General features: G+C 42.9%; 1 protein-coding gene across 1 annotated transcript in view; it reads left to right on the forward strand.

The window, feature by feature from the left end:
• Positions 1-15,986, forward strand: part of LOC128330590 (vomeronasal type-2 receptor 26-like) — a 44,550-nt gene that overhangs the window by 22,862 nt on the left and 5,702 nt on the right. The window contains exon 6 of the mRNA XM_053263684.1: positions 12,383-12,674. Within this exon, the coding sequence (XP_053119659.1) occupies positions 12,383-12,674 (292 nt within the window). The remainder of the gene's footprint in view (positions 1-12,382; positions 12,675-15,986) is intronic.

Raw genomic sequence — 15,986 nt, forward strand, 5'->3', positions numbered from 1 at the left:
AGAAATGACAATATCATATGTAGGGATGCAAGTCATGGAGGACAGGGGAACTGAATTCCTCTCCTGCAAAAATTGCAACAATTCATCATTTCAAAGCGCTCATGCTCCTCTGTTGGTTGAATTTACTGTAATAAGATACAAAGATTGTTGTGAATTTCATACATTTGTGAAAAAACACATAATGAAATGCTTACTTTGTAACATTTTAAATCACTAGCTGTTTGGGTAGGAAACACATGCAAACAATTCAAAAGCATAATATGATATATGTATATAAATACATATTCTTTTGTGGAGAAAAATAAATCCAGGACATTTTTGCAGAAGACAACAGAAGGGAAATCAAGGGAATGGTACAAAAGTCAAATAGAATGCAGAAAAAGAGATATGTCCATCTTGATCATGAATTTTCTTCCCATATATTACATCTGCCAACCTTCAAAGAGGCCAGCCTTCTGATTAAACACATTGATTTCTTCTTTGGATCCAGATCATAGCCTGTTTTTTAAATACCTCTGCCCAAGGGGTCATTCCCTCCAGAAGAGAGAATTTGTCATCCAATATTACAAACACGTTTTCTGGTCCAATTCTGCAGGGAATCCCCAACTTCTAATTGGTGACTGACTACTCTTTAATTATCAAAAGCACTATCATTAGTTTTCCTCCTTTTCCAAATAACTTGTGGCCATACTTAAGACTGGTCACAAAGCCTTTGGAGGATGTTATAAATGTCTTCAGTAGCAATCAGAGTTAATGCTAGGTACAAGGAAGTGGCAAGGCTCCATCTGCATAACCTCTGATACATGTTCCATAGGGGACAGGTGTTTCCTTTTTTCTGTTTCCTCTAACTGTATCTTCTACTTTCTCTAATCCTTTATTATGGAGCCTCCATATTCTAAGGTCAGCTAAAAATGGGCAGGTTGACCTTAAAGGGATCTGTGAGCAAAAATATGCTTTTTATCCTAGAAAGAATAGACCAATTATATACTTTTATCTTGAAGACTTGGCAGCTATGGCAGTATCATGACCTCTGCCTCTGATTAATGGCAAAATCCTTTTCTATTGCCAAACTGCCATTCCGCCGCCTATTAAGATCATTGGGGGAGGTCCGGTTACAGTTGCCACCGGCTTGCTTGATGGTGACCAAAAACTTCCCTAGGGTTGCCCTGAGGCTCTGGAACACACTTCCAAATGAAATCAGAATATCCCCATCTCTGGCTGTTTTTAAATTACTCTTGAAAACACTCCTGTTTTATCAGGCTTTTAGTTTATGATGTTTTAAAGTTTTATTTATGGTAATTTTAATCTGTTTTATATGATTTTTAGGTTTTAGCTGTTTGTTTAAATTAGGGGCAGTGTGTGTGTGTGTGTGTGTGTGTATCCTATAAGAATGCATGCCTCACATAGCATCTGATTCAGTGTGAATATAACACCCCCATAGCACTCTAAAATACTAATTTCTGTCAAAAGAATTATGTAAAAGTCCTGCCTCTATTTTCTGATTGGGCTCAGTCATACTAGCAATAGTAATAGCAATAGCACTTACATTTATATACTGCTTTATAGCCAGAGCTTTCTAAGTGGTTTACAATGATTTAGCATATTGCCCCCAACATTCTGGGTACTCATTTTACTGACCTCGGAAGGATGGAAGGCTGAGTCAACCTTGAGCCCCTGGTCAGGATCGAACTTGTAACCTTCTGGTTACAGGGCGGCAGTTTTACCACTGCGCCACCAGGGGCTCTGTTAGTAAGTTAAATACTAGTAAGTTAAATTTTCTGCAATGATGTAATAGCTGAGCTCAGTAATCAGGGTTACCTTGAGTGTTTGAGAGTTGTATTTGCACCATCTTTTCCAGTCACCAGGTGAGCCAAGGAATAACTTGGCTAGCATGGGCACATGGCTAAGGACCTTGGCCAGCCTTGAAGACTTGTGGATGATTCACCTGTAACACTGAAAATGAAATCCTTCTAAAATATCCCAGTAAATGAGATTCATCAATGTAGTACGTCAAAACTCTGTTGGTTTCCATGTCACTTCACAACATTGGTGGCATATTCTCCTGCATTTTATACTCCAGGATTGGGAATATCCCCTTTGAGTCTCTTTGCACTCTCCTTTGCACTTGGGCTGCAGTGAATTGGGAGATAGGATACACATTTAAGTTGACTGGTTTAATCACAGAGAGTCTAATCAGTATGGTTGACTACAATAAGGGCCTATATGTAGCGGGAAAATTTAAATTGTACTCGGGATGGTCATATTAGTGCTCTTGCTTCTGGAGCTGCTTGTGTGCACAATATCCAGGACTGACATGCTAAATGCCAAGTAAGTGCTCCACACCCTCCATTTCACAAATATCATCAGTCAGGAGACTTCATCCTCAGTGGGATTGCTTCTTGGACTGGTATTGTCAGCAATTCAATCATCCTCATGGAAGAACCAGCACAGGCATTGCTTGATGATCTAATGTAAGGAGTGTTTCCCACTAAATTTTATATTTTATTTTCTCTTTTTTATGGGAGTGAACAATCACAGGAGATGCAGCCTCAGAACAGTCACTTATGTGGACCAGCTTGAAGAAAACATTAAGAAACTTAAGGGAATGTTGAACAAAAAATTGTCTTATTTCTACTATGGAACAGGGACATTTACAGTATGTGTGTGTGTGCACGCGCACGCACGTCATTTAACCTCAGAATCATTTTTACTTCTAAATAATTTTGATTGAGAAGTAAATAATGTCAATAATTTCTACTGAACTGGATCCTTAGACTATAGGAAGCTGCCTTATATGGAATTAGTTGATCTAGGCCTGTATTAGCTAGTCTGGCTCTCCAAGATAGATAGAGATAGATAAGTTTATTTCGATCATTGACCAGTAAATAAAAATGATTACAGCATATCCACACGCATTTTACAAACAATATAACAAAAATTTGTCATTCCAAAGATGATCTCAACATTGGTGTTAGTTAAAAGAAAGTTAAGATAATAATAATAATAATAATAATAATAATAATAATAATAATAATAATAATAATAATAAAAATCTTTATTTCGGTCAGCGACCAGCATAAGATTAAAACAGTTAAGATAATAATCATCAGTACATCCAGGGAAATTTTCCAACAAAGGACAAATTAATCTTTGGCATTTATCTCTATAAAAACTACAATATAATATAACATGAGAAGTAGTCTCAATAGCTCCAGAGCCACATGGACAAAACCTCAAGGAAAGCGGTGTGCCTTTGAATCTACCCTCTAAGACCACCGTGGGGAGTGCATTAACCCTCGCTAATGTAAGAGTGTGTCTAAATTTAGGGACCAGAACCTCGCTGCAGTAATTTGCTGGTCTGCAGTTGATAAGCTGATTCCCTATATAGATACCACTTCTAATGCCCGCCTCTTAATCTTGAAGTTCCATATCCAGGATACATTGCTTTACCACCTTCTTGGGCTGATCCAGTCCTAAACTGAAAAGTCCTTCTGGAGAAAGCGCATAATGGGATAATGTATTAGACACCAAAGACTTCCATTTAAATTTAAAACTATCCACCATAATTAAGGAGGCTAAACCCACTTGTGCAAATACCAATTTTAGCCAAAACATAAGAATACAGTGCCAGTGGCATATCTCTAGCCTAATAAGCCCAACCTCCTGTCTAATTAAAGCGTTGGACAGGCGCGGGCCATGTACGTGCTTCCGGGGGGGACAGGTGGCGGGCAGCTTCTTTAAGTGTAAACAGAGCCAAGTGTAAACAACACCATGTGCAGGTCGTGAACACGCCTCGGGGGTGGGTGGGGAGAGGGCAGCTTCTTTACGTGTAAACGGAGCTGGTGCTCCATGCCGCCCAGCAGCCCCCGCAGCGGGGAATCACCTCCGCCACTCACCTGGCCACTGGTGGGGGCTCGCCTCCGTGGGAACCAGGTAAGTAGCAGAAGCGATTCCCCGCCATGGGGGATCCCTTTAATTATAAGAAAGATTGTAATTAATTCTCCTGCTTGTCCAAACCCCTATGGATTTTTATTGCCTACTAAAAAACCTAATCACACAGTCTGTGGAGGATAAGTACATCCCCAGTAGCACAGAGCTACTCCATCTGTGTCAACTCTCCATCTGTGGGCTTCATCTGTGTCAACTCTGACATATGCTTACTAGTTTCTATCATCTCTAACAAAATTACTAAAATCTTCACTGAGCACAATAAGAATTATTTGAGTCTCCTCCCTCCATTTATCTAGCTGAGTTTGGTCTTGTTAGAATGATATTTTTTCTACAGTTAGGTAAAGTGCCTAATGATGCAGTTGTAGATAAAAACTGTGGAATCTGTGTGTGGATTGGAGACTTGTACTGTAATCAGGAAGGTGGTACTTGTGGTCTTGGTTCTGGTACTGCTTCCTCACATGGTATGCAGGATTGACATTTCTAAATGCCGAGTAAATGATCCACACCTTCCACTGCACAAGTATAATCAGTCAAGAGACTTCATAATTGGTGATGTTACTTCTTGGACTAGCATTTTCTGTGACTCGATAAATTTTTTGGAAGAACCACCACATACATTATGTGATGAGTTTGGGTAAGGTATATATTAAATGTATATATAAAAACTGTATTATTATACAAACTCTAATTGTATTATACCATAAAATCTATAAAAAATAACAGACCACCAATACCAAAAAGCAGTACCAATAGCACACACACATGTGTGTGCGCGCACACACACACACACACGCACAGAGAATTAAAAAGAATTGTTTGTATTTCCTATTTTTGTTACCAGAGGGAAGAATCTCAGCAGCTGCAAACTTGGTACAGCCACTTTTTTTGAAAGGGCTGAAGAAAAAGATTAATGGCCAACATGATGCGCCATGTTATAGACATGTTGTGCACCATCTTGGGGCTACTGTGGACTCTTAAGTCAGCCCTAATACTGTACAGGATGCACAGTTGAGCAAGCAGGACTGCCACAATTTCTCCTGTGGTCCTGAATAGGGGCTGCCTTATGAGCATCTCTGTACTGCTGTTCATCATGTTGGCCATTATAATTAAGGAAATGTTTAATAAAACAAGCTCTCCGTTGGAAATAAAGTCACTGAAGCTTAGGAAATGGTTTCCCTTCTTTTACAGAATTTTATTTGTCACTAGTCTCATTAAGCCCGTTTCAATAACGGGCGCTCTAGTTGGGCTCTGCTCTGCACTGCCGCCCGCGGCTCCGGCTGGGCCCACTGCCCGGCTTCCCCCGCCGCCGCCTTCAGCTGGGCCCGCCGCCTTCTCCGGCTTACCCCAGGCCCACTTCCCCTGGGCTCCGGCTTCCCCTGGGCCCGCCGCCTTCTCCGGCCTCCCCTGCTGCCTCCTCCCAACCAGGCCCACTGCCTCCTCTGGGCGAGGCGGCGGCTCCGCGGCCGTCTCACCCAGCTTCCCCTGCTGCCTCCGCCTTCTCCGGCCTCCCCGGCAGCTCCGCCGCCGCCTCACCCAGCTTCCCCCGCTGCCTCCACCTTCTCCAGCCTCCCCTGCCGCCTCCTCCCGGCCGGGCCCACCACCTCTCAGCTCCTCGGCCTGTTGCCATCGCTGCCAGGCCAGGCCTTCCAGCGGCCATGGCCGCCGCCACCAGTATTATCCGTCCCCAACCAATCAGGCTCCAAGCCCAGCCGCGCATGCCCAGAACACCCGAAAAAGAAACGGACGCAGACACCAAGCATCTTATTATATAGGATTGCATTTTTCCTCCATACACTTTTTGTGTCACAGTAAATTCCTTGATGCTTACTCTGCCACATCCTAGATCTCCCTTTCAATCTCTTCTCCTATGCCTTTTTTCTGTTTTATTTAGCACTCTTTCAGGCTAAAAACAATATTGATGTACTCACAGGACATTCATTCCTATTGATCCTGGGTGGATTTAGTTTAATTTTTTTCTTGTTACTTCTGAGGGACTATATTTTGTACTACAAAAACCAATTAAAAGCCCAGTCCTCTGGTCTAAATGTTAGAGGTTCACACATGGACTTCTTTCATTTCCAATTACTTTTGACCTCTCAGATTTCCAAAGGATGTTTCTTCTCAGCCGGGCCATCAGAATATATTAAACTGATTCAAAAATATTGATCAGTTCAGACCACTTGTTCACATAGCTCTTTATTAACTACACTAAGTAGTGTACTCTCTCCAGAAGACTTTCTTAGGCCCATACCTAAGTGCTAAACTAAATGTGATGGGGGCAGCTGTTTGGGTATCTGCCCAGTCACACTTAAAGTGGGAGCATGGGGGGTTTCTTCTTTTGGGCAGTATTAGTGAAAAGTGAGGTGAAACCAGTGCCGGCGCGTCCATTAAGGCGAACTAGGCAGTTGCCTAGGGCGCCAAAATGGAGGGGGCACCGCGCTGGCCAGCCTGCCGCCCCCCACCCCCCGCTGCCCCCCGCCGCCGCGAGCAGATTTGGGTAAAAACTACTGCTACCAGGTCGCCTTCCCCCGTCCCCGACTTGTTTGCTCCCTGGCTTCCCTTCCCTAGACTACCCGTTCTCTGCATATGTGGGTTTTAGGAAGGAGAGCTGCTGGCTGAAGGTTGTCCCTTCCTGCCTGTCTCTTTGCTACGTTGCGTGGCTGCGCCCCGAGAAACATTGGCGAGTGTGAGTGCGTGGAGTTTGCTCAGGCCCCGGGATTTTTGTGTGTCCTGAAGCAACGCCCTCCCCTGGTTGCGCTGCCGCTGCCACCACCACCGTCTAGCTTGTGCTGCGTCCCTTTTGCTGCGACTCCTCCTAAAGGCCGGCTCAGCTGCTGTGGGCGAGCGGAGCAGCGTGCCCTTCCTCCCCTCCCCCGGCTTCATAGTAGGGTGGGCCAGTCCTCGCTGCACTGTGTAGTACGGGCTGGGTGGTTGCTGTAGGGGTGAATGAAGCGAGGAGGAGGCGGAGGAGGAGGAGGCGGTGCTGGGACTGGGATGTGCCCGGCAGCGGCGGCAGCGGCAGGAACGGCAGCAGCTCCCCCTCTTGCTCCTACATTCAGGGCCCAGGTCGACTGGCGACTCCACCGGGCACTTCAGCAAGGAGTCAGTGAGTGAATTTTGCCAAATAAGAGAATTAGGTTAAGTTGTTGCTCCATGTTTTACTTAGTTTAGTTTTTTTGCAGACTGGAAATATTCCACCACCACCCTCTTTAGCCTTGTGAGCACTGTGGATCAACTGCTTCATTTTGTCGTTGTTGATATGCAGCTAAAGGATTTGTAACTAGCAGCTATTTGTCAGTCATCTATTTAAATTTGTGGGAAAATTCTTTTTACTCTAACCACAGTTGTTCACCAGTTGCTGTGCTTTTATTATATTTGGCATTTTCCTTTGAAGAAGCCCTTTGTGGCATCTCTGGAGGTGTAGGGAGCCTCCTCCCCCCCTTGTGTATTCTCAGTGTGGCTACCCAAGAGTACTCAAAATGACAGCAGCTATTTAATACTTAAAATGCCAACAGTGCTTTAATAGTATAAGACCTGAACACAATGAAATATAGGATTCTTTTTTCTTAAAAAAGAAAACTCTCACCCTGCTAAATAAAAGAGAATCACCACGTTAAAAGTTGCCTCTTTGCCAAGTTAGCAGGGGTTGCTTAGGCCTTTGGATTTTCTTTTTTAGACATGGATGTTTGTTATGAATGCACAGTTGAGTATACTAACAAGAACCAGGTTTTTGTATCCCACAAGCTGTTATTTTCTAATCCTATAAAGAACGTTTGCGGCTCAGTTTAGCCTCTTCTGCATTTTCTTTTTCTTTGATCAGAGTTCTGGTGCTTGGGACATGTATGAAGCAGCACAATACGCCCATTGCCCAAGCCAACAACCGAAACCTCACTTAAACATCCTTATCTCCCTCTTGCTCTGCTTCATTTCTGCATTGCTGTTTATCAGAAAGCCTGAGTCCTCCGACAAATTGATTTTGACACCATGTTCTCAGTGGCTATTTCTTCTGTGTTGGCAAGAACAATCACAGTGGTTCTGGCTTTTGTGGCCACCAACCCAGGATCAAACATGAGGAAATGGTTAGGTGGGAAGACTAGTAAACTCCATTGTTCTTTCCTGCCCTTTTATTCAAACAGGAATTCATATTGTTGGGTTGGAAACTTCTCCTTTCCCAGATGTTGACAAACATTCAGGCACAGAAGAAATTATACTGCAATATAATGAGGGTACAATTGTCATGTTATACTGTGTTTTGAGCTATATGGGATTCCTGGCAATAGTTAGCCACACTGTGGCTTTCTTTGCCAGGAAGTTACCTGACAGCATCAATGAAGCCAAGTTCATCACTTTCAGCATGTTGGACTTCTCCAGTGTGTGGCTCTCTTTTGTGCCAACCTACTCAAGCTCCAAGGGGAAATACATGGTTGCTGTGGAGATCTTTTCTATCCTAGCATCCAGTGCTGATTTGCTGGTCTGCATCTTTTTCTCCAAATGTTAGATTTTTATACCACCTTTCATAAAAAGTAATCTCAAGGTGGTTTATAGAACATTTAAAACAATAGAAAATTATAAAACAGTTACACAATAAAAATATTAAATTGGAATATATAAATACAAGTCTTATTAAAAGTTTTAAAAACATATATAATAAGACCATAAAATACAGAGCAGCAGCAACAAAAACAACACTCATATAAAAGCCTGGGCAAAAAGCCAAGATTTCACTTGCTTCCTAAACACTGTGGTGGAGACTGAGGTGCGGATGCCCACCAGGAGTGCATTCCAAAGTCTGGGGGCAATAACTGAGAAGTCCCTGTCCCACGTGCATGAGTGCTGAACCTCCCTCATTGTTGGCACGTGGATCAGAACCCCCTCCAATGACCTTATCAAGTCGGAAGAGGGTCCGACAGATATGCAGGGCCCAAACTGTTAAGGGCTTTGAAGGTCAAGACCAGCACCTTGAATTGAATCCAGAAGCAAATTGGCAGCCAATATAGCTCTTTCAAAATGGGTGTGATATGATCCAAGCAGGCAACTCTGGATAAAATTCTAGTTGTTGCGTTTTGCACTAGTTGACAAACATTGAATCCACTCTTATTCCTACCAGAGAATCTACTCTCAGAACACCTCAGAAACAACAAAACCCAGTGCCCCATGGGCTTGTGGGTTTAGGGGTGGTTGGCACCCTATGTGCACTATACCACACCCTGCTCTGCCACCCTGGTGCCCCCCAAGTGGAGTTATGGGGCTGCTGAAATACCTGATTATTCCCTATGGGGGAAAGCTTAAAGATGCACAAACTTCAGAAATTCTTTAAAAAATCATCCCTTTCAACAATTTCTTTGAAATCTGGGTGCTAACAGGCACCCATTGGGGCACTACCACATGACCCACTCTCCTTCCCCCTGGAACTCCTTTTCTGCTTCTAATCTGCCCCAAAGACATGCCAACTTCAAGAATCTTTTTAAAATCACCCCTTTGCCCAATTCCTTTGAAATCTGGGTGGTAGCTTCCTTGCACCCATTGGGCACTTCTACCCACCACAACCTGCTGTGGGCCACCCTAGTGCCTCTTCCGGAGTTATAACTAAGGCTGCCGAAATCCCCATTATTCCCTATGGGGAAAAGCTTAAAGATGTGTAAACTTCAAAAATGATTTTAAAACCATCCCTTTGGCCAATTCCTTTGAAATATGGGTGGTAGCTTCCTTGCACCCATTGGGCACTACCACCCACCACAACCCACTCTGGGCCACCCTGGGGCTCCCCACATGAAGTTATAAGTCTGCTGAAATCCCCATTATTCCCTCTGGGGGAAAGCTTAAAGATGTGCCAAGTTCAAAAATTCTTTAAAAACATCCCTTTGCCCAAATTCTTTGAAATTTGGGTGGTAGCTTCCACCCACTGGGCACTTCCATCCAACCTACTTTGGCCACAAAATGGAGGTCCAAATCTCTTAAATTTTCAGGTCCAAATCTGGAGTAATTTGTTTTGTATCCAAATCTGTGCAATTGAGGACAGGGGTGATTTATTTTGTCTACAATTCACCCAAATTGGACAGATTCAGGGACAATTTTGTACCCAAATTGTTTTGCACATCCCTAGTGGTTATAGCACTTTAAAAAGGGGTTTTAAAACATTTTGGACCAATCTCCTTCAAAGATCACATATGGAAAGCTACCACCAGGAAATATTTAAGAACTTTCTTCCCAGCTGTTCTAAAGTTATTTCTCTCTCTCATTGATCCCTATGGGAGATCATTTCTGAAGGTAAATGAAATCCAATAAAATTCAACACAAACTGAGTATCTGACAGTTGGAGAGAGACATTATACAGATTCTAACAGTCCTAATGTTCCTTTCTTCCAAAATTTCTGGATATATTTCTGATGCCCTCTTCTTGCCATGGATCATTCTACGAGCAATTTCTGCTTGTTTTCCAACAAAGTGGAAGAGAGAACTTCTGTTCTGATGTGTCAAACAAGTTTGCTTTGGAAATTCCACAAGGAACCACCAACATAGAACTGAAGATTACCTTCCACTGTAATTATCAAAAGCACTATAATTAATTCTACTGTATTGGAAAACTCCTGCGGAGTTTCACTGGTCAGCAACAAAACTGATGACACACTACAAGAATAATAGTTTAAATGTGTTGTCTAGCTTCAAAGTATGAATTAGGTAGGAGGACTAGGAAAGAAAAAAGATAAGACAACGGACATTGCTATATTATCGTGTATGAGGCTTATCAGCGTATGATCAATAGAGAACCTTCACCTGGAGGACAAAGTTCTGTATCATAAAGTAATCCAGGAGATCTTATGCTGGAATCAATTCATTAGGTTCCACAAGACTTCATTGTTTTTGCTGTTTTGGAAGGACATGGCTCTGATTCTGGAAATCTGTCTGGGTGTAAGATCTGTTCTTAGAATGGTATTATTAGTGTTTTTTCTGTTCATTTTTCTCCCACACACGGTATGCAGCACTCAGAAATGCAGTGTGTGGGTTCCACACCCTCCACATAATGAGTATTATCAGCCAGGTGATGTGTTCTTTGGTGGTATTGCTTCTTATAGCTTCATTGTCTCCAATGCAATAGGCTTCATGGAAAAACCACCACCGGCATTGTTCAGAGATGTTAGGTGAGGAGTTAATCATTTTAACTTTGTTTGCATGTCTTTTTCTTTGTTTTGGCCACTAGCATTCTCCATCCTAAGAGCTTCAGCCTCAGAATAATGGATGGAACTGTAGGGGGAAAGGGTGAATGCAGTTGATGGTGAAACCCGACGTCATACAGTTCTCCCATGGCTGGATCTCTTGCTGGTTTAAAAGATATTAATAAAAGCCATGAATCCTTGATTCCTATTTGGATCAGGACCACACCATTTCCCTAACTGAGTTTGCCCTTCTGGAGCTATTTATATTGAGGTCATCTTTGGAGGCCTTTCTTCAGGCATGCCTGCCTTTGGAGGTGAGGCTGGAGGCAATGGGGGAGAATCTTCCCTGGCATTTGCATTATGTGTTTTATTTGCCAAGAAAAAGACCATTTTATTCTTTCAAGCTATTTAAATAATAGTGGCTGTCATCCTGTCCAAATTTACTGCAGGAAGTCCTACTGAGATTTAGTGGTCCTTTAGAGTAACCCATCACTAGTACTATCCAGAAGTTGCTCTGAATCTCGGCCATTGTGTTTCGTGCTGCTTTCAGCACTGTTTATGCACTTGTTGTGGTTTTTATCCTATCACTTCTATTTTAATATTTGTTACTGTACACAACTGTGTACATATATTAATTGAAAAGTTGCCTTAAAATCATTCTAAATCAATCAATCAATCAATACTCCTGAACTCAGCAAAAGGTTTTTTTGCAACCATATTAATCCTGATTGATATTTAACTGTATATGTTGTGAATTGATCCTGGAACCATTTGCAAATATAGTGCATGGCCATGATCCAGCTATGACAACTCAAGAGTATTTTTAAAGGCATATTTGGACATAACTTTGAAGTATGGACACCACCATCCTGAGAAATATTCCTCATTTTCCTTATCAATATAATAAAAATCAAATAAATGTGTTGTAAGACTAATAAATTAATAAATCTCATTCTAGAAATGTGCTATACTTTTTAGAGCCATTTGTAAATAACCCCTTGTTTTTTATTCCCACACATTATCAACATTTCTCCTCTATATAATTCTAGTTTTGGGTTCTAGTTCTGAGTTGCAAGGAGTACCTCTGGGGGAAACAGAGATTGCTGAAAAATTGCCCCCCATCCTGCACCCCATGCTGCATAGTTACAAAAGTTACCTGCAGTGCAGTTGTGGCTTTTCAGAGCATGTCCACTCGCTTACTCAAGTTGTCACCCAAGGGCAGTAATTAAATGAAGTGTGGAATATCTTTCTCATGCTGAATGCAACTCTCATTTTAGGGCAGTGCCTAAGAATTATCAGCATATACTGGCCTTGGCATTTGCAGTAAAAGAGATCAATGAAAGCCCTCATCTCTTACCCAATGTCACTTTGGGCTTCCACATCTATGACAGCCACTTCAACACCAAGTCAACATACCATGCCATAATGCTGCTTCTATCCACACCAGAGAAATTTCTCCCAAACTACAAATGTGATGTCCAGAATAACCCAATGGCTATCGTTGGAGGATTGGATGCAGACATCTCTCTTTATATGGCCGCTGTCTTGGACATCTACAAGATCCCACAGGTGGGTGTGTGAGAGCATGTATGAGGAAATTAAAACATCACATTTCCCTTGTCTTTTCAGTTGCAGTTTTATGGTATCATGGATATGAGATCCAGTGTTTCCTCTAACAGGGATTCCCAGATGTTGTTGGCTACAACTCCCAGAATCCCCAGCTGCAGTGGCTTTTGTTTGGGAAATATGGGAGTTGTAGTCCACAACATCTGGGAATCCCTGTTAGAGGGAACACTGATGAGATGCATTTGAAATTGTTCTTGGCTCATCCCCTCTCTGTCTACATTTGTTAGATCTGCTCTTACAGAACTGTTCTGAGCGTTCTACGGTCCCCGATTGCCAGAATGTATGGATCTTTCCATCTGATGTATCCACATGTCAGTTTGCTGCATATGCGAGCTTTTGATTGTTCTAGATGTTCTGGACCTCTCTTAGACTATTAGACTCAACAGATGAACCCTCTCTTTAGAAATACTGACAAAACAATGCAAGAAAAAGGCATGGTTGTAGCTCAGTGCCCTGCTTTACATGCAGAAGGTCTCCAGTTCAATCCCTAGCATCTCCAAGTAAGCCTGGTTTCAGTTTCACCCCATCTGAAACTCTGAGAGCCACTGCCTATAGGTGCAGACAATACAGAGCTAGATAGACCAAGAGCCTGAAAGAAACCACTTGTGAGGGGTTGTAGATCACTGTACAACACAGACTTTGCATACAAAGTCCTGTTGGGAACTCTCTCTGGTAAGAGATACCCTTCTATTACAGCAGTGTGCACAGAGGCAAAACAATGGAGTCTGCCCAGGCAAACATGTCTGCTAAGAACCAAAAGAAACTTGGAGCCAGTTCATAGTTTCAAATCAATATGAGGAGTCTTTATTGGAGAAATCCATTCTAGATAGCAAAGTGGAGAGATAGTATCTCTAATCTAGCTAGCTAGCTGGATGCAGACAGATGCTGTCTGCATCTCCATGCACACATGGTGCAGAGATAGAGACAAGTGTGTGTGACAGGGAGAAGAAGGAAGAGAGGAAGGGAGGCAGGAAGGAAAGAAGTCCCTGAGAATAGCAATCTACATATCAAAGGGATAGTGTCAGAGCAGTAGAGAGAAGGGATGACCAATGTCTTGACCCCTCTAGCCCTCTGACTCACTAGTCTGTCCCCCTATGTCGTTGAGGCAAGTCCCAGGTTCAATTGCTGACATCTTTAGGTGGAATTGGAAAAGACACATTTCTGAAAACATAAAGAGTTGCTGCCAGTCAGTGTGTAGACAATACTAATGGTCTAACTTGGCATAAGACAGCTTTTAGTACATAAGAACAGCCCTGCTGGATCAGGCCCAAGGCCCATCTAGTCCAGCATCCTGTTTCACACAGTGGCCCACCAGATGCCTCTGGAAGCCTACAGGCAGGAGTTGAGGGAATGTCCTCTCCCCTGCTGTTACTTCCCTGCACACCGGTACTCAGCAGCATCCTGCCTTTGAGGCTGGAATTGGCCTATAACCCTCTGACTAGTAGCCATTGATAGACCTCTCCTCCATGAAGCTATTGAAACCCCTCTTAAAGCCATCCAGGTTGTTGGGGTTTTTTTTGTTCATATTATTATTTATTTATTATTATTTATTGTTTATTTTATTTATATACCTCCCTTCCAAAATGGCTCAGGGTGATTTACAACAGAATAAAAACAATCAAAACAACTAAAATCAAAACTATAAAAACAAAATAAAACCAATAAAACATTCAAAAAGTTAAACACCTTGGAAAACCTGGGCAAATATTTTAAACAATTTAAAACAGTTTACAGCTGTTTAAAACAGTTTATAAACCCTGGAGGTCTAGGCCAAACTTTATATGTTCATATGGCCCTTCTGCTTGAGGCTGCTGTTGTATCTGTAGGAGGAAGCACATCACTTTCATGGAGGGCACCCACAAAAGTGACAAAAACAGTTTGGGGTATGTGGGTGGACAGCTTAACAGTGGCAGTGGGGCAGCTGCTCTTTGTTTGTTTCTTGAGAAGGAAAAGGAAAATGGCACTGAGGCGAGTCTCACAATCAGTAAGTCCGCCTCAAAAAGGTGTGAGGGGAAAGTGGGCTTAGAACGCGTGGGCCACCTAGAGAGACCCCCAGGGCCGGGAGTCTTGTTTCAGCCTCCTGGCAGGGGTCTCCTCATGTGTTGCTGCGGCACGGAGCCACGCCACAGCAACACACAATCAAAAAGACAAGGTTAACAGAGCACTCGCTCAGTTAACAGAGCACTCGCTCAGTTAACCTTGACTAAGGGGAGGGGTATTTTAGGAGGTTTGCTGCCGGGAGCCACACGACTCCCGCTGCAGCACATGATTGGCAAAATGTGGGCTAGGCTCCCTTAGCCCGCTTTTTGCCGATCATGAGAATCTCCTCAATGTCTCTTCAGGCAGTGGATGTAGCAGCTCTTTAAGCATTATTTTTTGTGGGGGCTTCTGCCTGCTGATTTTCTTTCCCAGAATGCAATGGGAGTTCCCTGGAAGATCCTCAGCATTTCAGCTTTAGGTGAAAGTTCCTGGACCAACTCAGCCCAACATCAGTTTGAAGTAATCAGGTGGATCTTTCTCTTTGTTTGAATCCAAGATGAGAAATAAAACCTGTATAAGTCATAAAGCCTAAAATTAAAAAGGTCAGCTAATTGGCACTAGATTCATATGGGTTGCCACAGACCTGAAACAGTGGAGCATCCATATGGTATCACATTTTCATCCATTCATTTGTTCATGTAACATATTCATTCTAAGTGGCTGACAGGATGAGGACAAGTTAGGTGTTGTCTAACCTCTTTTAATTTCAGCAGGACTACTTTGAGTAACCTTCCTCATCTTGTCAGCCATTCTTTTTTAACCTGAGTTCTGAGGTCAACAAGCTATTTGCACAAAGTGCTCCCTTCTTGTGCAACATGCCATTTCTCCATAGTTCCTATAAACAGGGTTCTATCATCCCATTCACATGTAATGTGAAACCAGAGTTGAAGGGGCCTCATGTTGGAATATTTGATCATCTGAATGCATGTAACCTCAGTTCAGACACAAAAGTGACCTGAGGTTTCCCTTCCAAGACTCCCATTTGAACCTTCAGTTTGTAGTGGGCTTTGCTGCCCCCATCTACAGTTTGGCGGTGACAGCATTACGCGTGAACACTGCATCACAGTCCCACTTTCCTACAACCAGAGCTGAGGGAGGAAGCTCATCCCTCACTCTGTTTGGTTGCCAGGGCTGTCCTTCAGTCAAGAGGGAAGCCTATGCAGCCAGTTCTCACCTCTCTGCAGTATCCCTGACTGCAGAGAGCCTCCTGTCCAT

The sequence above is a fragment of the Hemicordylus capensis genome, chromosome 6 (genome assembly GCF_027244095.1).
Source record: "Hemicordylus capensis ecotype Gifberg chromosome 6, rHemCap1.1.pri, whole genome shotgun sequence".
Taxonomy (NCBI): Eukaryota; Metazoa; Chordata; class Lepidosauria; order Squamata; family Cordylidae; genus Hemicordylus; species Hemicordylus capensis.